Consider the following 28,000-nt stretch of genomic DNA (forward strand, 5'->3'; position numbering starts at 1 on the left):
TCCCAGATCTAAATAAGAACGTTATTAGTTCCGGATCCAGATTTGCTGTCTGACATGCTTTAACCTCAATATTTTGTCTTGGGATTTCTGCCCTCATCAGTTTTCTTTGGTGTCGCTCAAGCGGTCTTCTCACCCATTGTTTAATAAATGTTGCCACATTTGTAAGTGGCCAACATTCTGAGCTCGAGGATGTTTATTCGAATCTGGTGAATACATCTCATTACCCAAGGGGTCTTTAACTGGTCTATTATAAGAAGTACCAGGTAAGTCATCATCTTGGCTGCCAGAGCATCTGGGTCCTCTTCTGTGTCAAAAACAAATTCATCAAGGTCCTTATCATCGGTGGCATTGAATATATCCATGTTTAGTGCGTCTTGGTTGTCTATTGTTCCGCGGAAGACACCTTGGTCTCTTGTGCCGCATTGGACACCAATGTCTTTTGTAGCGCTATGGCTACCTTGTTCTCTTGTATCGCTTAGGCTATCATGCCTTGATAACTGAGTATTATTCTGTGTTGTCCTTGACCCAGCGTCATGGGGTCTTTCAAGATGCCTTGTCGTCTGTGGGGCCTAACCGCCCTCTTTTAGGGATGCTGATAGATACCTCTTCAGAAATTGAGACATAGGCCCTCATTACAACCCTGGCGGTCGGTGTAGAAGTGGCGGTAATACCGCAAACAGGGCAGTTGAAAAAAAATGAATTTACAAGCATGGTGGTTACCGCCATGCCAAACAGCCACTTGTACACTCCGACCGCAACGGTGGTAATGACCGCTGGGCTGGAGACTTTGGTCTCCAGCCCGGCGGCCATCACTAGACCGCCGGCGGTATCATGACCCCGTATACCGACATGGATTTCATGGGGTTCTGTACTGCCACGAAATCCATGGCAGTAGGCACTATCAGTGCCAAGGAATTCGTTCCCTGGCACTGATATGGGTCTTCCCCCTCTCCCTCCCCAGAGTCCTCCTCCAAACCCACGACCCCCTACCACTCCACAAAGGTGGCAGGACACCCAAAACATTGACACACACCTCCCCACCCCCTACACGCACACTCACACAAATACTACACATACACGCAGACATACACGCACACATGCACACAGACATATACGCACACATTTCCCATACACACAACACATCCCCTGCATGCATACACACACTCACAGACACCCTCTACACACTCACACGCACACCCCCATGCACGCAAACAACACACAACACCCACCCACCCTCCTCCCTTAATGGACGATCACCTTACCTGGTCCGTTGATCCTCTGGGAGGGAACGGGATTGATGGGTGCTGCTCTGCCGGCAGCTCCCCGTCACCAGAACACCGCCACACCGAATCCTGGGTTGTGATTCGCTGGGCGATGTTCTGATGACGTGGCAGTGGATGTGGAGCAGCCTCCACTTCACCGCCGACTGCCAGCATGGCTGCTGGTCGGCTCTCCGTCCGAAAAAGGGCAGAGGGCTGCCAGCAGTCATGACACGCAGGGCGGAAAACCGCTTGCACTGGCAGTCTTCAGCATGGCAGTACCTCAGCTGTCTTTGAAAAAGACCGCCGAGGTCCAAATGAGGCCCATAATCTTCTTCAGAGGGGCTACTTCTCTTTCTTTTACGTATAGCAGCTTGAACTGCTTTCTCCATGGATTTTTTAAAATCCATCTTCTAAAAATGTTTTAACCCCTTCGCTGCCAGGCCTTTTCCCCCTCCTGTGCCAGGCCTTTTTTTGCCTATTCGGGGCAGTTCGCGCTTAGGCCCTCATAACTTTTTGTCCACATAAGCTAACCAAGCCAAATTTGCGTCCTTTTTTTCCAACATCCTAGGGATTCTAAAGGTACCCAGACTTTGTGGGTTCCCCTGAAGGAGGCCAAGAAATTGGCCAAAATACAGTGAAATTTTCGTTTTTTTCAAAAAAATTGGAAAAAGTGGCTGCAGAAGGAGGCTTGTGGTTTTTCCCCTGAAAATGGCATCAACAAAGGGTTTGTGGTGCTAAACTCAGCAGCTTCCCAGCTTTCAGGAACAGGCAGACTTGAATCAGAAAACCCAATTTTTCAACACAATTGTGGCATTTTACTGGGGCATACCCCATTTGTGCAATTTTTTGTGCTTTCAGCCTCCTTCCAGTCAGTGACAGGAATGGTCATGAAACCAATGCTGGATCCCAGAAACCTAAACATTTCTGAAAAGTAGACAAAATTCTGAATTCAGCAAGGGGTCATTTGTGTAGATCCTACAAGGGTTTCCTACAGAAAATAACAGCTGAAAAAGAAAAATATTGAAATTGAGGTGAAAAAAACATAAATTTTTCTCTACGTTTTACTCTGTAACTTTTCCCTGCAATGTCAGATTATCGAAAGCAATATACCGTTACGTCTGCTGGACTCCTCTGGTTGCGGGGATATATAGGGTTTGTAGGTTCATCAAGAACCCGAGGAACCCAGAGCCAATAAATGAGCTGCACCCTGCAGTGCGTTTTCATTCTATACCGGGTATACAGCAATTCATTTGCTGAAATATAAGGAGTAAAAAATTGCTATCAAGAAAACCTTTGCATTTCCAAAAAGGGCACAAGATAAGGTGTTGAGGAGCAGTGGTTATTTGCACATCTCTGAATTCCGGGGTGACCATAGTAGCACGTGAATTACAGGGAATTTCTCAAATAGATGTCTTTTTTACACACACTCCTATATTTGGAAGGAAAAAATGTAGAGAAAGACAAGGGGCAATAGTACTTGTTTTGCTAATCTATGTTCCCCCAAGTCTCCCGATAAAAATGGTACCTCACTTGTGTGGGTAGGCCTAGCGCCCGCGACAGGATATGCCCCAAAACACAACGTGGACACATCACAGAAAACAGAGCTGTTTTTAGCAAAGTGACTACCTGTAGATTTTGGCCTCTAGCTCAGCCGCCACCTAGGGAAACCTACCAAACCTGTGCATTTCTGAAAACTAGAGACCTAGGGGAATCCAAGGAGGGGTGACTTGTGTAGCTCGGACCAGGTTCTGTTACCCAGAATCCTTTGCAAACCTCAAAATTTAGCTAAAAAAACACATGTTCCACACATTTCTGTGGCAGAAAGTTCTGGAATCTGAGAGGAGCCACAAATTTCCTTCCACCCAGCGTTCCCCCACGTCTCCCGATAAAAACAATACCTCACTTGTGTGGGTAGGCCTAGCGCCCGCGACAGGATATGCCCCAAAACACAACGTGGACATATCACAGAAAACAGAGCTGTTTTTAGCAAAGTGACTACCTGTAGATTTTGGCCTCTAGCTCAGCCGCCACCTAGGGAAACCTACCAAACCTGTACATTCCTGAAAACTAGAGACCTAGGGGAATCCAAGGAGGGGTGACTGGCGGGGCTCGGACCTGGTTCTGTTACCCAGAATCCTTTGCAAACCTAAAAAATTGGCTAAAAAAACACATGTTCCTCACATTTCTGTGGCAGAAAGTTCTGGAATCTGAGAGGAGCCACAAATTTCCTTCCACCCAGCGTTCCCCCACGTCTCCCGATAAAAATGATACCTCACTTGCGTGGGTAGGCCTAGCGCCCGCGACAGGATATGCCCCAAAACACAACGTGGACATATCACAGAAAACAGAGCTGTTTTTAGCAAAGTGACTACCTGTAGATTTTGGCCTCTAGCTCAGCCGCCACCTAGGGAAACCTACCAAACCTGTACATTTCTGAAAACTAGAGACCTAGGGGAATCCAAGGTGGGGTGACTGGCGGGGCTCGGACCTGGTTCTGTTACCCAGAATCCTTTGCAAACCTAAAAAATTGGCTAAAAAAACACATGTTCCTCACATTTCTGTGGCAGAAAGTTCTGGAATCTGAGAGGAGCCACAAATTTCCTTCCACCCAGCGTTCCCCCACGTCTCCCGATAAAAATGATACCTCACTTGCGTGGGTAGGCCTAGCGCCCGCGACAGGATATGCCCCAAAACACAACGTGGACATATCACAGAAAACAGAGCTGTTTTTAGCAAAGTGACTACCTGTAGATTTTGGCCTCTAGCTCAGCCGCCACCTAGGGAAACCTACCAAACCTGTACATTTCTGAAAACTAGAGACCTAGGGGAATCCAAGGTGGGGTGACTGGCGGGGCTCGGACCTGGTTCTGTTACCCAGAATCCTTTGCAAACCTAAAAAATTGGCTAAAAAAACACATGTTCCTCACATTTCTGTTGCAGAAAGTTCTGGAATCTGAGAGGAGCCACAAATTTCCTTCCACCCAGCGTTCCCCCACGTCTCCCGATAAAAATGATACCTCACTTGCGTGGGTAGGCCTAGCGCCCGCGACAAGATATGCCCCAAAACACAACGTGGACATATCACAGAAAACAGAGCTGTTTTTAGCAAAGTGACTACCTGTAGATTTTGGCCTCTAGCTCAGCCGCCACCTAGGGAAACCTACCAAACCTGTACATTTCTGAAAACTAGAGACCTAGGGGAATCCAAGGAGGGGTGACTGGCGGGGCTCGGACCTGGTTCTGTTACCCAGAATCCTTTGCAAACCTAAAAAATTGGCTAAAAAAACACATGTTCCTCACATTTCTGTGGCAGAAAGTTCTGGAATCTGAGAGGAGCCACAAATTTCCTTCCACCCAGCGTTCCCCCACGTCTCCCGATAAAAATGATACCTCACTTGCGTGGGTAGGCCTAGCGCCCGCGACAGGATATGCCCCAAAACACAACGTGGACATATCACAGAAAACAGAGCTGTTTTTAGCAAAGTGACTACCTGTAGATTTTGGCCTCTAGCTCAGCCGCCACCTAGGGAAACCTACCAAACCTGTACATTTCTGAAAACTAGAGACCTAGGGGAATCCAAGGAGGGGTGACTGGCGGGGCTCGGACCTGGTTCTGTTACCCAGAATCCTTTGCAAACCTCAAAAATTGGCTAAAAAAACACATGTTCCTCACATTTCTGTGGCAGAAAGTTCTGGAATCTGAGAGGAGCCACAAATTTCCTTCCACCCAGCGTTCCCCCACGTCTCCCGATAAAAATGATACCTCACTTGCGTGGGTAGGCCTAGCGCCCGCGACAGGATATGCCCCAAAACACAACGTGGACATATCACAGAAAACAGAGCTGTTTTTAGCAAAGTGACTACCTGTAGATTTTGGCCTCTAGCTCAGCCGCCACCTAGGGAAACCTACCAAACCTGTACATTTCTGAAAACTAGAGACCTAGGGGAATCCAAGGAGGGGTGACTGGCGGGGCTCGGACCTGGTTCTGTTACCCAGAATCCTTTGCAAACCTCAAAAATTGGCTAAAAAAACACATGTTCCTCACATTTCTGTGGCAGAAAGTTCTGGAATCTGAGAGGAGCCACAAATTTCCTTCCACCCAGCGTTCCCCCACGTCTCCCGATAAAAATGATACCTCACTTGCGTGGGTAGGCCTAGCGCCCGCGACAGGATATGCCCCAAAACACAACGTGGACATATCACAGAAAACAGAGCTGTTTTTAGCAAAGTGACTACCTGTAGATTTTGGCCTCTAGCTCAGCCGCCACCTAGGGAAACCTACCAAACCTGTACATTTCTGAAAACTAGAGACCTAGGGGAATCCAAGGTGGGGTGACTGGCGGGGCTCGGACCTGGTTCTGTTACCCAGAATCCTTTGCAAACCTAAAAAATTGGCTAAAAAAACACATGTTCCTCACATTTCTGTTGCAGAAAGTTCTGGAATCTGAGAGGAGCCACAAATTTCCTTCCACCCAGCGTTCCCCCACGTCTCCCGATAAAAATGATACCTCACTTGCGTGGGTAGGCCTAGCGCCCGCGACAAGATATGCCCCAAAACACAACGTGGACATATCACAGAAAACAGAGCTGTTTTTAGCAAAGTGACTACCTGTAGATTTTGGCCTCTAGCTCAGCCGCCACCTAGGGAAACCTACCAAACCTGTACATTTCTGAAAACTAGAGACCTAGGGGAATCCAAGGAGGGGTGACTGGCGGGGCTCGGACCTGGTTCTGTTACCCAGAATCCTTTGCAAACCTAAAAAATTGGCTAAAAAAACACATGTTCCTCACATTTCTGTTGCAGAAAGTTCTGGAATCTGAGAGGAGCCACAAATTTCCTTCCACCCAGCGTTCCCCCACGTCTCCCGATAAAAATGATACCTCACTTGCGTGGGTAGGCCTAGCGCCCGCAACAAGATATGCCCCAAAACACAACGTGGACATATCACAGAAAACAGAGCTGTTTTTAGCAAAGTGACTACCTGTAGATTTTGGCCTCTAGCTCAGCCGCCACCTAGGGAAACCTACCAAACCTGTACATTTCTGAAAACTAGAGACCTAGGGGAATCCAAGGAGGGGTGACTGGCGGGGCTCGGACCTGGTTCTGTTACCCAGAATCCTTTGCAAACCTAAAAAATTGGCTAAAAAAACACATGTTCCTCACATTTCTGTGGCAGAAAGTTCTGGAATCTGAGAGGAGCCACAAATTTCCTTCCACCCAGCGTTCCCCCACGTCTCCCGATAAAAATGATACCTCACTTGCGTGGGTAGGCCTAGCGCCCGCGACAGGATATGCCCCAAAACACAACGTGGACATATCACAGAAAACAGAGCTGTTTTTAGCAAAGTGACTACCTGTAGATTTTGGCCTCTAGCTCAGCCGCCACCTAGGGAAACCTACCAAACCTGTACATTTCTGAAAACTAGAGACCTAGGGGAATCCATGGAGGGGTGACTGGCGGGGCTCGGACCTGGTTCTGTTACCCAGAATCCTTTGCAAACCTCAAAAATTGGCTAAAAAAACACATGTTCCTCACATTTCTGTGGCAGAAAGTTCTGGAATCTGAGAGGAGCCACAAATTTCCTTCCACCCAGCGTTCCCCCACGTCTCCCGATAAAAATGATACCTCACTTGCGTGGGTAGGCCTAGCGCCCGCGACAGGAAACGCCCCAAAGCGCAACGTGGACACAACCAAAATTTTTGAAGAAAACAGTGCCTACCTGTGGATTTTGGCCTGTAGCTCAGCCGGCACCTAGGGAAACCTACCAAACCTGTGCATTTCTGAAAACTAGAGACCTAGGGGAATCCAAGGAGGGGTGACTTGCGGGGCTCGGACCAGGTTTTGTTACCCAGAATCCTTTGCAAACCTCAAAATTTGGCCAAAAAAACACTTTTTCCTCTCATTTCTGTGGCAGAAAGTTCTGGAATCTGAGAGGAGCCACAAATTTCCTTCCACCCACCATTCCCCCAAGTCTCCCGATAAAAATGATACCTCACTTGTGTGGGTGGGCCAGGTGCCTGCAACAGAATAAGGCCCAAAACCTGAAGAGATAGAAGGGAGAGGTATTTTTGCAATATATCATTTTGATGTGTGCACATACGTCCGTGATGTGCCAAACACTAAAATAGTGAAAAGAAACACACTTAGGTTATGTGAAGAAGACCCCTCACCCACCAACCAAGTTGGTGGCATGCTTCATCATCGGGGTCCCACCCGAGGCACCTAGCGTGTCACAGGTGTGCTGCGACGCCTGATTACAGCGGAGCAGGTTTTGTCATTTTTTACAACACATACTGGTTGGATTTGGCACGAGGGTGAGTGATGGTTCAGTGGATCAAATTTTATTAACAAGAGATTTCACAAAAATGAAATGCACTGCTAATAACTGAAAGGCAAAAAAGTGAACCAATGACTCACAGCTCGTGAGCTGTAAAGCCGCGACAAGGCACCAACCGCTTTACAGTCCATTCACACACCTTTCATACATGACACGCACAAGACCATTCACACCGCCAGCCACGGGCCCAGCACATTACAACACTCACATCGACAGACCGCGCCACTCAAGGGCCCATCACTTACATACGCCCACATGCCTGATACAAGAATCACACCAGCTGATGGGAGAGTGGACTGCCGTTTGGCTGGCACCGCCAGCCAAGCGCCACCCCACGCACACCGCCAGCCAAGCGCCACCCCACGCACACCGCCAGCCAAGCGCCACCCCACGCACACCGCAATCACTTTTTTTAATTTATAAACAACAAATAAACTACTAATTATAAAATAGGCACTAAACTACAAACACAAAACCTCAAACTAAATACACGACAGATGACAACCGTGAAACATATGAAAATATAAAACAGACAGCTTACGCTCACGGTATTTCCCAAAAGTTTTTCCTTGTGTGGTAACTTCTAAAACAGCTGGGCACACACAGCCCAGGCTTTGAAGGGCATTCGGGGCAGTACATCCGGCTCTCCCTCCGGATTGATCTCCGGGCACATACTCTACATTTCTTTGTGGGCATGTCTTTTTTGGGAGTGGGAGGAATGTGATCTGGAAAGTGCCGATCTTTCAATCTAGCCACATCCTCCACCACTTCTACTCTAGGAACTCTTGCCGGTTCCACCACAATAAGGCTTTCTATCACCGACTCCTGAAATTTAACAAAAGTCATCCTTGACTCAGGTGAACAATCCTTGTATACAATAAAGGCATTAAAAGTTGCCAAATGAAATAAATGTAGGGCCAACTTTTTATACCACACATACGACTTACGAAGAGCAGTGTAAGGTTCCAACCTCTGATCTACTCTATCAACACCACCCATGTGCCTATTGTAGTCCAAAATGCACGCAGGTTTGCGCACTTCCGCAACCTGACCCCAAACAGCCACAGGGGAAGTACTCTCATCGTGGATGGTCGATAGCATGTACACATCCCTCCTGTCTGAAAATTTCATAGCTAACAGCTCATTATTCCGCAAGGCACTGCACTGTCCCCTCTCAAGTTTTTTACAGACAAGCTCCCTTGGATAGCCTTTGCGGTTAGAACGGATTGTGCCACAAGCAACAGTGTCCACCCTAAACAACTCCTTGAACAACTGCACTCCAGTGTAGAAATTATCTACGTACAAATGGTGACCTTTGTTAAACAGCCGTCTAGCAAGTTCCCACACAATTTTTCCGCTAACTCCAAAAGTGGCCGGACAACCAGGAGGGTCAATACTGGAATCCCTACCAGTGTAGACCCGGAAATTATAAACATATCCTGTACTGCTTTCTGACAGCAGATACAATTTAATCCCATACCGTGCCCTCTTACTAGGGACGTACTGCTTAAAAACTAAACGCCCCTTGAAAAGGACCAAAGACTCGTCCACACTTATCTCTTTGCCTGGAACATAGACCTCTGAAAACCGATCCACAAAATGATCAAGGACAGGCCTAATCTTAAAAAGGCGGTCACAATCAGGGTGATCTCGTGGCAAGGCTAAAGCATTGTCTACAAAATGCAGCATACGAAGAAGAAGCAAATACCGATTACGTGTCATAGTTGCAGGAAATATAGCAGTTGCCATCAAGGGACTAGTAGACCAATAAGAAGCCAGTGACGGCTTCCTGATCAACCCCATCAAAAAAGTCAAACCTAAAAACCTTTTCATCTCTTCCAGATATGTGGGAACCCAATGAGTAGCTCTAGACTGAGGCTTAAGTCTGGCAGCGTTGTCCCGCAAATATTGCTCTGCATACACATTTGTCTGCTCCACAATCTCTTCCAAAAATACATCGTCCATAAACAAGTGAAAGAATTGGACAGGCAGAAAGTTTTCCGTATTAACTCTACACCCTGGGAGACCAGTAAATGCAGGTAACTGTGGCTGCTCCATGTTTGGGGCAATCCAGGTGTCAGGTCTTCCAATGGGAAACCCTGCAGCCCCAGGCTGCTGCACTCTTGGCACATCAATGTCCTCCTCTAACACAGGCCCTTCATCTGCACTGAGAGTAGCTTCCTCATCAGAAGAATGCTCTTGGACAGAAAACTCACTTCCAGAATCTCCTGCTTCCTCCTCTGCCTCAGATGCAGAGTCAGTGTCGTAATCATGGTCTGAAGACGACTCAAAGAGCATGCGAACAACCTGCTGAGCGGTCACTTTGCGGCTAGCCATGATCCTAACAACAAATGGATTGCCAACAACAACTAGCACTAAAATAAGTAATGAACAAAGTGTAGCTTTATCACAAAGAGTTATGTACTACAAAAAACTATACCACACAGTTGCCTGAAATAGCTACTCACCAAGCAACTACTCTGCAATCACCAATGATATCCCACTAAAAAGAAAAAAGAAAAAAGCAATTTAGACATATGACAACACAAACACCACTGTGCTCAAATCTAAGGACAATGTCAAACACACAATACTGCATTTAGTACACCACCTACAAACATGTCAACAATACTCCTTTGGAGTAAATTGCGTTCACTTACCTAAAACATGCAACTATGCAAACCACTGGACAACTACTGCCAAAACCTCAAAGATCCACAGCAAAGGAAGCAAAAGCGTTGAACTAGAAGAAAAAGAAGAAATAAATTGTTATAATCACAAATACAAATACTTTGCCAGTTGACAAACACCCCACCACCAAGAACTTAGAAGTTGTCCCTGGTACCTAAGTGGATCCTGCCCCCCTCGGGGTAGATGGGCGTAAAAGAATTGGCCAATCGGACCCCAAGGGGGGCAGAAATGGGCAACACCTCTGTGCCCCCTTTCAGGGGGCGACCCTTCCCCAAGGGGTCGCCCCCAAAAACACACACAAAAAACGATATCCCTGGTGTCTAGTGGTTTTCGCCCCCCCCTGGGGGCAGATCCGCCGAAAAAACGGCCGATCTGCCCCCAGGGGGGGGCGAAATACAAATAAAAATTGCCCCGGGGGGGGGGCGACCCTTGCCCAAGGGGTCGCCCCCAAAAACAAACATAAAAAAATATATCCCTGGTGTCTAGTGGTTTTCGCCCCCCCCTGGGGGCAGATCCGCCGAAAAATCGGCGAATCTGCCCCCAGGGGGGGGCGAAATACAAATAAAAATTGCCCCCGGGGGGGGGGCGACCCTTGCCCAAGGGGTCGCCCCCAAAAACACACACAAAAAACGATATCCCTGGTGTCTAGTGGTTTTCGCCCCCCCCTGGGGGCAGATCCGCCGAAAAAACGGCCGATCTGCCCCCAGGGGGGGGCGAAATACAAATAAAAATTGCCCCCGGGGGGGGCGACCCTTGCCCAAGGGGTCGCCCCCAAAAACAAACATAAAACAATACATCCCTGGTGTCTAGTGGTTTTCGCCCCCCCCCTGGGAGCAGATCCGCCGAAAAAACGGCCGATCTGCCCCCAGGGGGGGGGGCGAAATCCAAATAAAAATTGCCCCCGGGGGGGGCGACCCTTGCCCAAGGGGTCGCCCCCAAATTTAGTAAAACAGAAAATCCCTGGTGGCTAGTGGAGATTCCTGCTCCACGATCGCGGGCCCTGCCCGCGATCGTGGAGCAGGAATCTTGAGAAAACAGACACAGGGGGAAAGGAAAAACCCTTTCCTTTCCCCCCATGTCTGTTTTCTCAAACCCCCCGCCCCCCAAAAACGGAGAGGACTCACCTTAGAGCTCCTGCTCCGAAGACGCGCTGGAAGCAAATGGCTTCCAGCGCGCCGGCAACACTCGATGACGTCAGCGCGCTGAGCGCGCGCTGACGTCATCGGATTGCCGTGGGGGGGGCGGGGGTGGAAGGGGAAGGTCTTCCCCTTCCATCCCCGCCTGGGGGGGGAAGGGGGGTGCACGGGGGGCGCGCTAGCGCGCCCCCAAGTTCCCCTGTGCCATGGACGAGATGATCTCGTCCAAGGCACAGGGGAACTGTAGCCTTGGACGAGATCATCTCGTCCAAGGCACAGAACAGGTTAAACATTTCTTCACCAAACTCCATTTGAGGAGCATTACTCTCACCAGCCATACTAAATCTTGGGAAAGTATACTAATATTGGGAAAAAATAGTAATAACCACTCCTGATTATAAACAAATAAAACAATTCTGCTGTAATTAATGAAGAGAAAATATTTTTATCCATGTATAATGATGTCTGGTAAGACGGTAACCTCAACTGCTATTTTTTTTAATTGATGCCCGGAAATTATGGCAACTAGCCATAGGAACAAGCCTCAATGCGAACAAAAACAAAGACAGACTATAGTCCGTCTTTAGCTTTTGTGAAAAAAAAAATGTGTGGAGAAAAAGAGCTGCGTCAACGAGCGTCTGTGGCGAAGGCAAGGTATGTGCAGGAATCCAATTTTTCGCCTCGCTCTGATCGCGATTCAGTCCTAAGTTTGCTCCGTACTGCGATCGCAGCTCAGTCCTTCAGACAAGCCGTAAAAAGCCTTGATTGCCTCGAGCGTGCTGGTCCTGGAGCGCGCTCTTCTTTAATTGCGATCTCCTCCCCCGGTCGTACTCTCCTGACGTCAGGAAATCCGATCAGGTCGGGAGATTGCAGGTGCCCAGGGTGTGCCTCTCCACTCCTCCGCAGCTTTCTCTGATGTTTGGAGCCATTCTGGAGTCTGAGAAGCAGGATACGGGAAACCTCCCTTCCTTCCTCCCACCCGGGTCCAACCCGCACGGGAGGAGCAGAAATCCGCCCGGAGGCGCCGAGGATCAGGAGATATGGGAAATCGCCCTTCCCGCTTCCCGCCCGGGTCCAAACCACTAGGGAGGAGCAGAGATCTACCGGGAGGTGCCGAGGCTTAGGAGTCCATCCGGAGACAGCAAGATTCACCACTAAACAAGAAAAAAAAAATCCTAACACTAAAGGCAATAGCCCGTTCCATAAATTGGAATGGCATCTGGCAATCTAACACAAACATTAACCTTAAGAGCAGACATACATTATAAACCCTCAGAAGTAGGAGACAAGAACTTATCTGTACAGGAGCAGCTAATAAAAGAGGAAGATGGTTGTTGATATGTTTAGAAATGTTTTAGCAAAATTCCAATATGGACAGTGGCGGCCCGTCCTTTAGGGCGGAGGGGCCACGCCCCCCCAACTTTTGCCCCTCATGAAGAGTGTCTGTCCGGCTGAACAAAGGTCAACCTGACAGACACCTTACCTGGTCCGTTGATCCTCTGGGAGGGAACGGGATTGATGGGTGCTGCTCTGCCGGCAGCTCCCCGTCACCAGAACACCGCCACACCGAATCCTGGGTTGTGATTCGCTGGGCGATGTTCTGATGACGTGGCAGTGGATGTGGAGCAGCCTCCACTTCACCGCCGACCGCCAGCATGGCTGCTGGTCGGCTCTCCGTCCGAAAAAGGGCAGAGGGCTGCCAGCAGTCATGACACGCTGGGCGGAAAACTGCCTGCACTGGCAGTCTTCAGCATGGCAGTACCTCAGCGGTCTTTGAAAAAGACCGCCGAGGTCCAAATGAGGCCCATAATCTTCTTCAGAGGGGCTACTTCTCTTTCTTTTACGTATAGCAGCTTGAACTGCTTTCTCCGTGGATTTTTTTAAATCCATCTTCTAAAAATGTTTTAAACATTTCTTCACCAAACTCCATTTGAGGAGCATTACTCTCACCAGCCATACTAAATCTTGGGAAAGTATAGTAATATTGGGAAAAAATAGTAATAACCACTCCTGATTATAAACAAATAAAACAATTCTGGCTGTAATTAATGAAGAGAAAATATTTTTATCCATGTATAATGATGTCTGGTAAGACGGTAACCTCAACTGCTATTTTTTTTAATTGATGCCCGGAAATTATGGCAACTAGCCATAGGAACAAGCCTCAATGCGAACAAAAACAAAGACAGACTATAGTCCGTCTTTAGCTTTTGTGAAAAAAAAAATGTGTGGAGAAAAAGAGCTGCGTCAACGAGCGTCTGTGGCGAAGGCAAGGTATGTGCAGGAATCCAATTTTTCGCCTCGCTCTGATCGCGATTCAGTCCTAAGTTTGCTCCGTACTGCGATCGCAGCTCAGTCCTTCAGACAAGCCGTAAAAAGCCTTGATTGCCTCGAGCGTGCTGGTCCTGGAGCGCGCTCTTCTTTAATTGCGATCTCCTCCCCCGGTCGTACTCTCCTGACGTCAGGAAATCCGATCAGGTCGGGAGATTGCAGGTGCCCAGGGTGTGCCTCTCCACTCCTCCGCAGCTTTCTCTGATGTTTGGAGCCATTCTGGAGTCTGAGAAGCAGGATACGGGAAACCTCCCTTCCTTCCTCCCACCCGGGTCCAACCCGCACGGGAGGAGCAGAAATCCGCCCGGAGGCGCCGAGGATCAGGAGATATGGGAAATCGCCCTTCCCGCTTCCCGCCCGGGTCCAAACCACTAGGGAGGAGCAGAGATCTACCGGGAGGTGCCGAGGCTTAGGAGTCCATCCGGAGACAGCAAGATTCACCACTAAACAAGAAAAAAAAAATCCTAACACTAAAGGCAATAGCCCGTTCCATAAATTGGAATGGCATCTGGCAATCTAACACAAACATTAACCTTAAGAGCAGACATACATTATAAACCCTCAGAAGTAGGAGACAAGAACTTATCTGTACAGGAGCAGCTAATAAAAGAGGAAGATGGTTGTTGATATGTTTAGAAATGTTTTAGCAAAATTCCAATATGGACAGTGGCGGCCCGTCCTTTAGGGCGGAGGGGCCACGCCCCCCCAACTTTTGCCCCTCATGAAGAGTGTCTGTCCGGCTGAACAAAGGTCAACCTGACAGACACCTTACCTGGTCCGTTGATCCTCTGGGAGGGAACGGGATTGATGGGTGCTGCTCTGCCGGCAGCTCCCCGTCACCAGAACACCGCCACACCGAATCCTGGGTTGTGATTCGCTGGGCGATGTTCTGATGACGTGGCAGTGGATGTGGAGCAGCCTCCACTTCACCGCCGACCGCCAGCATGGCTGCTGGTCGGCTCTCCGTCCGAAAAAGGGCAGAGGGCTGCCAGCAGTCATGACACGCTGGGCGGAAAACTGCCTGCACTGGCAGTCTTCAGCATGGCAGTACCTCAGCGGTCTTTGAAAAAGACCGCCGAGGTCCAAATGAGGCCCATAATCTTCTTCAGAGGGGCTACTTCTCTTTCTTTTACGTATAGCAGCTTGAACTGCTTTCTCCGTGGATTTTTTTAAATCCATCTTCTAAAAATGTTTTAAACATTTCTTCACCAAACTCCATTTGAGGAGCATTACTCTCACCAGCCATACTAAATCTTGGGAAAGTATAGTAATATTGGGAAAAAATAGTAATAACCACTCCTGATTATAAACAAATAAAACAATTCTGGCTGTAATTAATGAAGAGAAAATATTTTTATCCATGTATAATGATGTCTGGTAAGACGGTAACCTCAACTGCTATTTTTTTTAATTGATGCCCGGAAATTATGGCAACTAGCCATAGGAACAAGCCTCAATGCGAACAAAAACAAAGACAGACTATAGTCCGTCTTTAGCTTTTGTGAAAAAAAAAATGTGTGGAGAAAAAGAGCTGCGTCAACGAGCGTCTGTGGCGAAGGCAAGGTATGTGCAGGAATCCAATTTTTCGCCTCGCTCTGATCGCGATTCAGTCCTAAGTTTGCTCCGTACTGCGATCGCAGCTCAGTCCTTCAGACAAGCCGTAAAAAGCCTTGATTGCCTCGAGCGTGCTGGTCCTGGAGCGCGCTCTTCTTTAATTGCGATCTCCTCCCCCGGTCGTACTCTCCTGACGTCAGGAAATCCGATCAGGTCGGGAGATTGCAGGTGCCCAGGGTGTGCCTCTCCACTCCTCCGCAGCTTTCTCTGATGTTTGGAGCCATTCTGGAGTCTGAGAAGCAGGATACGGGAAACCTCCCTTCCTTCCTCCCGCCCGGGTCCAAACCACTAGGGAGGAGCAGAGATCTACCGGGAGGTGCCGAGGCTTAGGAGTCCATCCGGAGACAGCAAGATTCACCACTAAACAAGAAAAAAAAAATCCTAACACTAAAGGCAATAGCCCGTTCCATAAATTGGAATGGCATCTGGCAATCTAACACAAACATTAACCTTAAGAGCAGACATACATTATAAACCCTCAGAAGTAGGAGACAAGAACTTATCTGTACAGGAGCAGCTAATAAAAGAGGAAGATGGTTGTTGATATGTTTAGAAATGTTTTAGCAAAATTCCAATATGGACAGTGGCGGCCCGTCCTTTAGGGCGGAGGGGCCACGCCCCCCCAACTTTTGCCCCTCATGAAGAGTGTCTGTCCGGCTGAACAAAGGTCAACCTGACAGACACTCTTCATTTTCAGCTCAGGCAGCCAGGAGTGAGCCATGCCTGATTTGGGCAGACTCCTGGCTGTCTGAGCTGAACTTTGCTAGGCTGAGGAGGTTACAGCTCCTATGGGCGTGACCTCCTTGGCTTAGCAAAGGTGCCTCGAGGCCCTCCTCTGGGTGACGAGGAAAGCGTCACCCATTGACACTCACCCTGGGCGCTTCAGGTTTAAGCCCTGAAGCGCCCAGGGCGAGTGTCAATCAGTGACACTTCACAGAGTGGGGTGGGGTCAGCAGTCTGACTGACCGCATCCCATTCTGTGACGAGACTGGGACTGCTGTCTTCCCTCATTGGCTGACCTAGGGTCAGCCAATGAGGGAAGACAGCAGTCCCAGCCCTCCTGGGACCTCGAGGCTGAAGGTAAGTGTGCGTGTGTGTATATTTGTGTGATGTTTGAAATTTAATGTTTGGTGCGTGCTTGCATGTTTGAGTGTTATGAGTGTTGTTAATGGATGTGCGTGCATGCGTGTATGAAAGAATGAGTGTGAGTGATCTTTTAAAATGAATGTTTGGTGCATGCGTGCATGTTTGAATGTTATGAGTGTTAATGGATGTGCGTGTGTGAAAGAATGAGTGTGTGTGATGTTTTAAAATGAATGTTTGGTGCGTGCGTGCATGTTTGAATGGTATGAGTGTTGTTAATGGATGTGCGTGCGTGCGTGTCTGTGTGTGAAAGAATGAGTGTGTGTGTGCTTCCCGCCTGCCCCCCTCCCTCTTAAAGCTGCCGGCCGCCACTGAATATGGAATATGCTTACTTTATGATGTATGTTTATTCTTTAAAGGGCTGCATGTTGGGGCAAGAATAAAGGACGTATACATAATGTTAGCCTCCAGTCTTGTAATGAAATTGCTACAACTTCATAGTCTCGGAAGTCCCTTTTTGACACCTAGCTCTGTAGTCTTGAAGCCATTTAGGGTTAGATCGTCCTAAAGGGCAGTCAGACAGTGCCCAGTGGGTTTGGATGACTGGTCAATGTGTGAGCTGTTTTTTGGCTGTTTGTGGGCTTGGTTTATGGTCTACTGGCTAAGGTTTTACAGTTAATATCTGTGATATTGAAACAAAAATTTACTATTTTCTGTTCCAGTCTGACCCTGAAGCCATCAGTAAACCAGTTTGGTTAGATTACATCAAATCATTTAGAAGACACTAGACTGGAAGGCAATGTGTTATTAGCAATGAAGCAAAAACTGCACCTCACTGAAGCTGTTTTAAAGAAGCTTTTCCAAGCATGACACAGTCAAAGATTTGTGTGAAGCAAACAGGTCTATTGCAACCAGGATTTGATTTGTCTGTTTTGCTCACTTGTACCTTGAGATCTGTCAGCCTCGCTTCACTCAAGGGAGGGATTTAGTACTGGGTGTTGTGGAGAAAATGATAAAAGTGAAAATATGTAGGTGAACGATATGGGTATCTGGTTTAGGCCTTGGCTGGAAGGTAGGTGTCCATGTTTTGAAGTCTATCTATGGAGGCACTTGATGTAATCTTATCAGTGGCAAAATGTTTCCACATCATAGTGAATGTACAAGTGATATCACTCACCTTTTTTTCCCTGTGATATCATACTATAGCTTTTCCTCCCATGGTCAAACTATCTTATCAGTTAATAGAACAAGCAAAAACAAGCAACACATGCTACGCTAAGTTTGCTGCAAGCAGCTGCCTTACGACACTACTCCAATAGGACACAGAATGGCATCTCATTGCAGCAAATATCCTCAAAATTGGCTTGCTTCTAGGAAAGGGGCGTGCGTCAATGGCAAATTGCCAGTTTGCTTTGGGCCCATAAATATGTGCATTTATGCTGGTTTAATAGGGCATTGTAAAGCAGGTGACTGGAGTTCCAAGCTGATGGAACTATCAATAGTTGAACTGAAACTGGTAGCGATAACTACCCATAAAAGAGGGCCAAGGTCTGGGAATTGGTTCAGGAATCATTTTCAACTCTTCCAATGGTTGGCCGGTGCCTATAACTCAGCTAGCATGGAACTCATAAACTTCAACACATGTAAGACTGATGGATAGGATGAGTCCTTGAGGAGTTCAAGCTTTTCCAGTAGATTGATTATTTTATCCAGAAATGTATTTATTATCAGCATGCCACATGTTGTAACTTGAAAACAAGGAAAAGAACTCTAGTGTTGTAGTTTGACTCTTGCTGTAGGCAAGACTGCTGGTTTAAGGATTACAGTACTTATGTTTGTAGGCGACTATGCCAGTCCTACAACAAGTTGCAGTTGTCATCCAAACCCTCCCGGCTCACAAGCAGAACATCTCCAGAAACCCAAACAGTAAAAGGTGATTTGTGGCAGCCTTTACGCATGGACTCAAGAGTGTGACATATCAGGGAATGTCGTGGATAAACTGAGATTTCCCCTTTCTCACGTAAACGCCATGTCGCAATCAAACACAGGCAATAAAGAAGATGCAATAACGTTTCAATAGGTTTTATTTAGCAAAACTGCAATCTGCGATAAGTTGCATGGGTTGCAATGATTAGGATAAAGAACAGTGCAAGAAACAGAATGGTAAAGACAAGAGGCATTAATACAAATACCCCCACCATAACATGAAATGACATAAAGTATGAGATAATTCCTAATACCCTAGCATAATGAGCCTAACCTCTACCCTAAAAGAGAGCTAGGTATATTAAACCTAATCTGCCAATGCCATGTCTATGAGAAGAGCCCCCAACCTTTGTTACCTTGGAATGGGGTCTCCAGATCAGAGTCCGTAAGGACACGAAGACTGGGTCGGGGTCAAGGCGACGTGCAGCATCGAGAGCAGCAGTGGCATCTGGTCAGAATCCCTCTGACTATCTGTTTACGTGAGGAGTATTTATACAGATCTTCTTGGACCCCTGACGTAGGTCTGTTCCCAAACAATAGATAACAAGACATGCTTGGGATGGTAATTTATATAAACAATCCCCTCGAAAGCGTGAAGAGGGAAAGTGCCTAATAGTAGAGATCGCTGCAAGTTCTTTAGTTCAGAGTCTTGTCTTTGTCAAGCTCTCTGAACAAAAATTTCAAAAAGACCTTTTACAGCTGCAACAAAGTTCATAGACCACCAAAGTCAAATCAATCAATGAGCAAAGACATCAAAACAAAACATCCCCGCAGTTCAAAATGCCTATTGAAACAAAAACCAGAGTCAAGAGAAAATACTGAAAATACACTTTGACATGGTATTCAAGTTAAAAAGATTTTTTTCAAAGATGTATTCCAAGAACATCTACCTACAAATAGGTTAAGTTGTTTTTAAAACGGTGGTTTATTTTTGTTGTATGTTTAGAATGGGACTGGAGAATAAGTCACTTTTGACAGGTCCTACACACAGCACTTTGCAGCATACTGTATTGTGCAATAAAATGTGATACTATTTTAGCAATAATGAATGATTTTGATATAGTTGTACTTGTCTTGCTGGAAAAGCACTATTTATAAAGGAATGTTCGGCCATAAACCTAAGTTTACTCCTACACATATCTATTTTACGCCTGCCAGATATTCACCAAAAGATTCCCTGTGGGCATATATGCTTTAACTATTGAGTATTTCTCTGCAGAGAAATACCCAGCAGCAAGTCCCTCGCTAGGTCTGGGAAATAGACTTTCTAAGGTGTGGTTAGCTTAAAAGCCTTCTCAATGAGGAAAATAAGTTCAAAAATCAGTGCTTTTGCACAAGGGGCTCCCTTCACGTTGTGTTGAATTCCATGCTTTGTATTCATGAAACAATGCCTGCTGGATTGATCACACAATATTTCCAGTAGTATGTCTGGAAACCCGCAGTTGGAGCACTACTGGGAATGTTGGAATAGGAGGAAAATTTAAAGTATATTTATGTCTGGGGATATAAATCTACACCTGTACTTTTCTATTTTTGGGGGAATAGGTCCCAATGATTCTAGGGATGCAAAGTTGAGAAGTTCTAGAACCTATACCTTCTCAATTTGTGACACAGCCAAATAATATTTTTAATGGGGGCCCATAAGAAGGCCCTGCAGTGCAGCTGGAAGATTCCCACTGCCACATGGGTACAATAACATGGGCCAGTAGCTACTTAATGTTGAAACAGCAACTTGAACCTGTTATATTGTTGCTGCAGGATGTCCTGGGAAAGGAGAGGGAGCAGCTGCCTAGTGTGGTCTATTCCATTTTCTTATTTCCATGAAACACTAGGGTAGCCTTGAGTGGTAGAGGGCAAATACAGTTCCTATGGCCTGATCTCCCTTAGATGCCCGGCTGACAGCCGGCTGCAGGAAATGAGCCACCAAATGTAAATCTATACCTGGACGGAGAAGGAAAATTTGCTCTTTTGAAGCTCCTTTGCCTGACTTTATACTATGGAGTTTCACTTCACCTACTCTCTAATGTTTCATCTTCAATTAATTGGGAGCTAAAAAAATGAGAATTCATCAGATCAAAAAGAAACAGAGAAAAGTGGGTACTTTTAACGCAGACATTTAAATTCATACAGCAAGTATATCACCAACCTTCATTTTCAATTTTTGGTGTCTGCCGTACTGGTGTCAAGCCAGAATCATGCCCAAAAATCTTCTGGTTCCCAGGTAAATTTTATCTCTAATGCATTGAATAAATGTTTTTTGAGGAGAGATTAAGCCAGAAAACAAAAGGATACATTGTTTTATTCACTTTTCTTACAATTCAAGGGTCTGGGAACACCTCAAATAAATGGTATTTGCTCTTTTTGCTGATTCAAATTCACTTTGCCATTTCTTGTTTTTTATTATATGTAATTGCCTTGAAATTCAGGGTATAGTTTTCTCCTCAATCCCCTAAATCTAGATTCTTGAACGTCAAACTGTTCGTACTGTACATATCCCACCTAATTGACTTCTACTGAAAGGTAACACATTATTGACCAAGTTGCTGGTCAATAAGTAGGCATTATTGAGGTCTGTTCAGAGTGTTAACATCACATAACAGCCTGGTCAGAGAGTGTTAATCACTTTTAATAGCTTGCCCAGTAGTTATTTGCCAGCACTAAAACTATGTTCCAGAATTGTATTGAACAGGATAATAGATGGGTATTATGTGCACATAACTAGCATTATTGACTGCATCCAGAGGTAAATGATGCTTTTACATACTTGAATGCACGTATTGAACTTTACAAGGCACAAGACAACACTCACTATTAATAAAACAACGTAGGTGAGAGTTATCTAATCTGCAGTTTTAAAAATCAAGGAAATCTGACTTGTCTGTAGTGGTGCTCAATGTATGGCTCTATTGATTTGTATTTATTAATTTGTATTTATGTTGCACACACCTAGATGGGGATCAACCGGTTGCTGCATATTAAATAGGGGTGTTGGAAGACAATCCAAGATTGTGTACATTAGTCCAGCATTCAATCCTAGAGGCATAAATACGGAAGCAGAGCATTTATCTCTTGTCTTTCCAAAGGCTGTCTTCGCAACTTCTACTGTGAGGGGGGGTCAGGCGAGGCTTGGAGACACACAACTGAAGCTCAGTTATAAGTCATGGTTGGAATATTAGAACACCAAGGTGATTGATGGAATGCTTGACCGAAGCTCACTCACTGGCAATTGCTTGGGCTGCATTCCAGTCCTAATTTTCCACCACCATGCCACTTAACACAGAAGTCCTTCTTATGCAAGTCAGTACCCACCCTGCTCCTCTTGGAAACAGTATGTCCCAAACTGCCAGGCGAGGCCCCTCTAGAAGGTTCCACAAGAAACCTAGGACCAGTTTCACCCTGCTTGGGGCTTGTTAATAGGGTGTACCTCTAGTTCAAAGGCACAAGGACTACAGGGACCCATCGCACTTAGTCCCATATTTGTACTTTTTTAGTGACGCATTTGCATCATTTATTGACGCAAAAGCGGCGCAAACTTGCAAAATACAATTGTGTTTTGTAAGTTTGCACCGTTTTTGCATCACAAACTGGCGCAAGTGCGGCACTAAAAAAGTATAAATATGGGCCTTAGCGTGTCATCTGCACCAACAACAAGGTGATGAATGGAATGCTTGAATACATTTTAACCACTTACAATCAATTGCACAGCATTCCAGTCCATTGTTTTTCATTTATCATTCCATTTTGATAAGGCCCGCCTCATTCAGATCAGTACTGACCTTGCTCCTCATGCAAACAGTCCACCCGAACTTCCAGGTATGACCCTGTCTAAAAGCAAACCATAAACAACCCTAGACAGATTTTGCCCTGCTTGGTGATCATCAATAGGGTGGAGCTTGAGTGCTCTGGCACAGTAAGCATAGGACCATGTCTCGGGATACATGGTGCACTTAGGACACCAAATGCAAGAACAACAAGGTGATGGATGAAATGCTTGAATTAATCTTATCCACTGGCAATCACTCGGTCCACACTCCAATCTATCATTTTTCACCCTCCATGTCACTTTAGATAAAGGCCCAACTTATGCAAATCATTAATGACTCTGCTCCTCAGGTGGGCAAGGGTATGTCCAGGCCTGGGCCCCTTGCTCACTGTGCCATAGAATCTAAGTTATACCACACAGATGAGACATAAGAAGGCTGACACCGGTTTGGGGTGGCTTTTTGCTAATGGAGGTGGCCTCGCCTGACAGTTTTGGATGGACTGTTCCCATGAGAAGCACGGTCAGTACTGTTTTGCATAAGGTGGGCCTTTGTCTAGAATGAAACAATGGGCACAAAACAATGGGTTGAAATACTACCGACAAATTGCTAGTGGTTAGACTAATTGAAAGAATTCCTCTCAGCACCTTAAGTATAATTGAATATTAGAAAAAACCCTGAGGTGTAAAGTAAATTCCATGCAAGTCCAAGAAAGGGGAGCTCATTTATTCAATTGTGAAATCAATGTGAAGCCTCAGATTCCAGACTGAACACCTAATGTGAAACAGAAAGCGTAGATTTTGAAGGATACAGTAGATATGCACTTGTGGAGCCCTCTGTCTGTAGTCCAAGAGGAAAAGAGTTTAAACAGGCTTTGTATCATTAATGTTTGAATTACAAAGCTCTAAACGGTGTATGGTTGTGAACTGATTGACCAGCCACAGATATAAGATGGCTTGGTTTCTGTGTAGTAAAGTTTGATTAGAAAACCTCTCTAGCCAATCAGGGTTATCTTCCTAAAACAATCTAAGTTTCCAAAATCTTCCCACTCAATGGATCTGTTGTTGACCAGGCATTCAAGCACACTGCTTTCTGGATAGGGAATAGGGCCTGATTTAGAGTTTTTGGATACATTACGCCATCACAAACATGACGATTATCCTTAAAAAGCACTGTAATACAGTGGGTTGGATATTTGTCACGTTTGTAGCAGAGTAATCCATTCTCTGAACACTAAATCCGGCCCATAGCTCTCAAAAGTTTTTCTGAAAAGTGAATCATTGCACATTTTTGATGTTTAATCAGTGTTACAAACATATATCCCCCCCTTGATTGGAGGACTATCACCACATATGTACTGCTTGTTACTCATGTAGCGTGAAGGATTATTTTTTTGTTTACGTTGGTTAATTTGCTGTTAATTGATCAGTGATAAATACAAATAAGGCTATGAAATAAGTGGTCTCAACTCTTACTATTTAATCCATTACTAAAAATCAATGGTGAGTTAGTGAAATTTATCAGTAATACTTAACCATACACTGAATACACGTGCTTTCTGTTAGCGCATCAGCGCTTACCCCTTGTATAAACCAATGTTAATTAGAAAACAGTGGAAGCTCCATCCTTAAGCCTCTTCCTTTATAACTCTGTGGTGTTCATAATATGATCCACTAGAGGGTGGTCATAAAGGTGGGTAAGCCTTTATATCTGTGCATTGTAGTTTTTGTTGCAGTACATATTTCTTTAGAATGTAAATTACTTTCTCAATACACTTCAGGTTTACGCTGAGAAGGAAGAAGTGGATGGGAACTTCCACCGAGCTAGTACCCAGCGATTTGTGGTAAGCTTTAAGAGTTAATACCACAAACTCAAGTTTTCAATAATGACATTTCTACTTTAACTTTCCAATAGCTAGTTACAATGTACTTCCACAAAACAGTGGTTTATACTCTACCTTGTCTTACATCGACCATGGCATAAGAAGTATGTTTGAACATTTGTGGAATGATGTTTTCATGGTGTTCATGTCCATTTGTTTGTGGTAGTGTGTTTTCTCTTTAATTTAATATGTGTGCTGTGTTGTTACCCACTTGAATAGTTCAATATAAAGTCATAATGTGTGTGGGCTACATAGTTGTGATGCTATGCCACAATTGTCTTGAATCCAAAGTTCCTGGAAGGCTACGGCCTTACGATATGTCTCTTATGCACCACTAAGTGAGTGTATGAGTCACTAGGTGGCTGGGTGCTCAATACAGCCTCACTTTTCCTGTGCTTGCTGCTATTAAACCTGCCACAACATGACCAGGCATTCCTTTTTACAAGGTATTCAAAATACAGTCTCTAGGTTCATAGCCCTATGCAATTGTTTGTAGTAGCACCATTTGATAACCACAAACAACAAGCACACTTGTGTGCAATCGTGGCTGATGCCGGGACTCAGGTTTGTTTTCCTAGCAGGTCCACCGCAGGCTTGCTCTAGGCATGCTGCATCTTGATTAGTAAAAATTTAAGAGCATGCTATTGTGCCATGGCATCTTCTAGAGGACGTGTTATGTAAAATCACTGCTGAGGTATTGTAAGCAAATCAGCAGTATTGCTACACTAGAGTAGGGGGTAATATGAAGGAAGAGGAGGCACCAGGCTGCTGTGTACATTTAGGATCATGTGCAGTAGCTGCAGAACTGTCCAACTCAGCTGCGAATAGGAAGCAGTTTAAGAAGGGAGTTTGTCGCCATAGTGGAGAAGCTCAAGATGATCCAGTGTAGCTTTGTGAAATTTTCTTCAAAAACCACCTCAGTTGAGCATGATGCACATTGTGGTCTACCTGGGAATCCAGAAGACAGCCAGGATCCTCTGGACATGAAGGAGAGCCATAGCATTAGTACGGACGTGATGGTGAAGTGAAGATGAGCTGAACTTTGATCAACTGATGCAGCAATGAAGCAGACCATATGCCTCAGAGACATCCAGATGTTTTGACAGAGCAAAGCCTGTTTGGAAACGCAAAAGACTGCAACAGTAAAGGCTCCAAATTGTTGCCCTTAGCCTTACACTGCTTTAACAGATAAAAAGGCCATCTGTAGTAAATAAAGATGGTGGATCCCCCACCATGCATAGATGGATGGATGAGGTATTTGTACAGTTCAAACCTCGCCAAAAAAGCAGCAGAGCATTTTACATGGTCAAAGGCAAAGATACAGTCAATAAGTGATGGGAAGGGTAGCAGGGCTCCGAGAGTGGACAAGGAAGTCAATCGACTGGTGGTATGTGAAAGTAAAGTATGTGAAAGAGGGACTATGATGTGGAAAGGAGATTTTTCAACAGCCCAGTTAGGTTTTGTTCGTTGTGAATGTCCTGGTAATAAGAGGGTTGTAATGCTGATGAAGAGGAGCTGCACAATCAACACATGGGCATAGTAGCTGTGCTGCACAATATACAGAAATTGCAGGAGTCGTTGCACAAAGTGCTCAGTGGCTATGAGAAGGGCAAATTCTGCAACAAAATTACAGGTCAAAGAAGTGGGTGGGAGGAGGATATCGCCTTTGTATGGAATGGAGTCCTTGGTCTTCATTTGACCTGTACACGCTTTGGAACACAAAAATGTACCATCTTGATCTAGCATCGCCACAACACAGAGATTAAAAAGAGTCTGAGGAGTTAGCCTGAAAACCACCTTGTTAAGATTAACACAAATACAGGTAAGCTATTTGAACCATGTCATTGATCCCTATGTAAGCTAAAGTTAAGACTGCAGCCCAATCACCGAAGCATCGCTAGATTGCAGGTACAGAATGGCTTTTATGGACACTTGCATGGCTAGTTTAAGATCAGTTCATTGTGACCCACAACTGTTGAGTCAGAATGAACCAGAGGAATGGCAAAAGGAAGGAGGATAGAGAGCAAGTGATTGACATGAATTGACTGCCTAACTACTAAAGTGGCTTCCAGCATTTCTCAGCATTGCCTGTTACTCATTCACAAACGCCAGAGTATTCAATCCAGCCAGCACATAGGCAGAGGAACATTTAACAACAACAAGTTTTTTTTGTAATATGATTATAAATTAATATAACTTTTTTATTGGAAAAATGAATATTCTTCTTGATAATAAACTTCAGAGCTAGAGAGAATGCCTCCCACCAGTTCATCACAGACAATGTACCCAGCCCTGGGCCTTTGAGTGATATCCTGATGCATTGTGGGTGAAGAGGTCTTGTTTTGAGTCCATTGAACTAAATAGAGTAACACATCTGAAATCAAAGATGTTCAGGTGAAAAGTTCAAGACTGGAGATAGCGTCCATAATGAAGTGGAGTGAGATTGCCACCCAAGTCAGATCAGGTAACTTCCTAGTAACCTCAACAGAAATTCCATCAAAAACAGAAGTCAGGGAATGAAACTGGCAGAACATCAATTCTACTGAAGTGAGGCTGTAAACTGCTCACAAACTAGATGTGGTTATCTTGCTCTCCTGCCTTGTACCTAGAGATGTACTTTAATCATCACCCGAAACATTTTGGTTTACCTTCACTGCAGTGCTTAATTTGTGCTTGTTGTTTCCGGTGCTGCTAACCGGCACTAATTTTTGAGGGCCGGGGCTTATTCTTCTGCCTCAAGCATTTGCTGCGAGCAAAAGACACATATGGGAAAGACAGAAGAAGGAAAAACTAAAAAGCGTCATAAAGGGAGAAAGGAAAAAGCTGCAAGAGTGAGCTGAAGGGGCAGGGAGTGCCTTTATATGGATTAAAGAGGGCCGAGATAGCTCCAGGATTACACCACCTCAGCATTCCATGTGCACTTATTTAATTGAAGTAGCCGAGTGTTTAAGAGGAGGGCTTTGAGAACCGGCACTGTTTTATTTACAAATTAAGCACTGCTTCACTGTCAAGCATATTCCCCCAGAAAATATGAGCTGATTGGGAGAGAGCATTGCATCCAACCAAGTACAGAACTTCCATATAGGAAAGTAAAGAAGCTTCCTTAAGCTGTCACATAGTGCCACTGTCACAGTAATGCACAAGGCCAGAAAATTATCTTTTGTAGTGCAAAACGAGCATTTCAATAGAAAAAGTCTATTTTACCTGAACCTCAAAAATCCTTAAAATCTTCCTGCACTACCCTTAGCTCCAGCCTCATTTCCCCAACTCACTTCCGGGATGAGGTTTGTTCCAGATTCGAAAGAGAGTCACACATTCCACCTGTAACTGGCGCCTTGAAGTAGCTAGAGAGAAATGCTTGCCGGTACAAAACTTTGTACAAAATACTGTATGTAATAAGTGAACTACGAAAAATGATGCTTTGATATATGCTCTTTTGGAAACTAAAATTATTTATCTACCTCAGGAACCTGTGGCTGTAGGAAGTTCGAATTTCGTCAAGGTTACCCGCTCCTCCAGCATTCAGGTAATGCCTGTGGAAATACTTTGAAAAACAAATTTCTGATGCATTTGTGTTGATAAAACTAAAGAATTTCCTATGAAACGTAGATCTTCTCTGGTATTCTGGATATTTCGAAATCAATAAAAATGGGAGATTGTGTTTTAAACATTTAGACAAACTTCACACTGTCTTTATCTCTATCCCAGCAATTTGTAAATCCAGGTCGGCAGTTGTTAATCTCTGGTGCAGGGACCTTTGGGGTCCACAACTACTTAGAAGATAAAATAATATTATCAGATTAAACCGTACATTTAAAAAAATAATTGTAAATGGGAAGGAATTTGAAATTTGAGGCTAATAATGAAAATGGCAATCTCAGTTTGATTTGTGGGAGCACTGCAAGTGCATCAAA

General features: G+C 45.3%; 1 protein-coding gene across 1 annotated transcript in view; it reads left to right on the forward strand.

The window, feature by feature from the left end:
• LOC138303752 (cadherin-like protein 26) overlaps window positions 1-28,000 on the forward strand; it is a 398,556-nt gene that overhangs the window by 331,462 nt on the left and 39,094 nt on the right. The window contains exons 14-15 of the mRNA XM_069243135.1: window positions 23,985-24,047; window positions 27,553-27,612. Of these exons, the coding sequence (XP_069099236.1) occupies window positions 23,985-24,047; window positions 27,553-27,612 (123 nt within the window). The remainder of the gene's footprint in view (window positions 1-23,984; window positions 24,048-27,552; window positions 27,613-28,000) is intronic.

Source organism: Pleurodeles waltl, chromosome 7 (genome assembly GCF_031143425.1).
Source record: "Pleurodeles waltl isolate 20211129_DDA chromosome 7, aPleWal1.hap1.20221129, whole genome shotgun sequence".
Lineage (NCBI taxonomy): Eukaryota > Metazoa > Chordata > Amphibia > Caudata > Salamandridae > Pleurodeles > Pleurodeles waltl.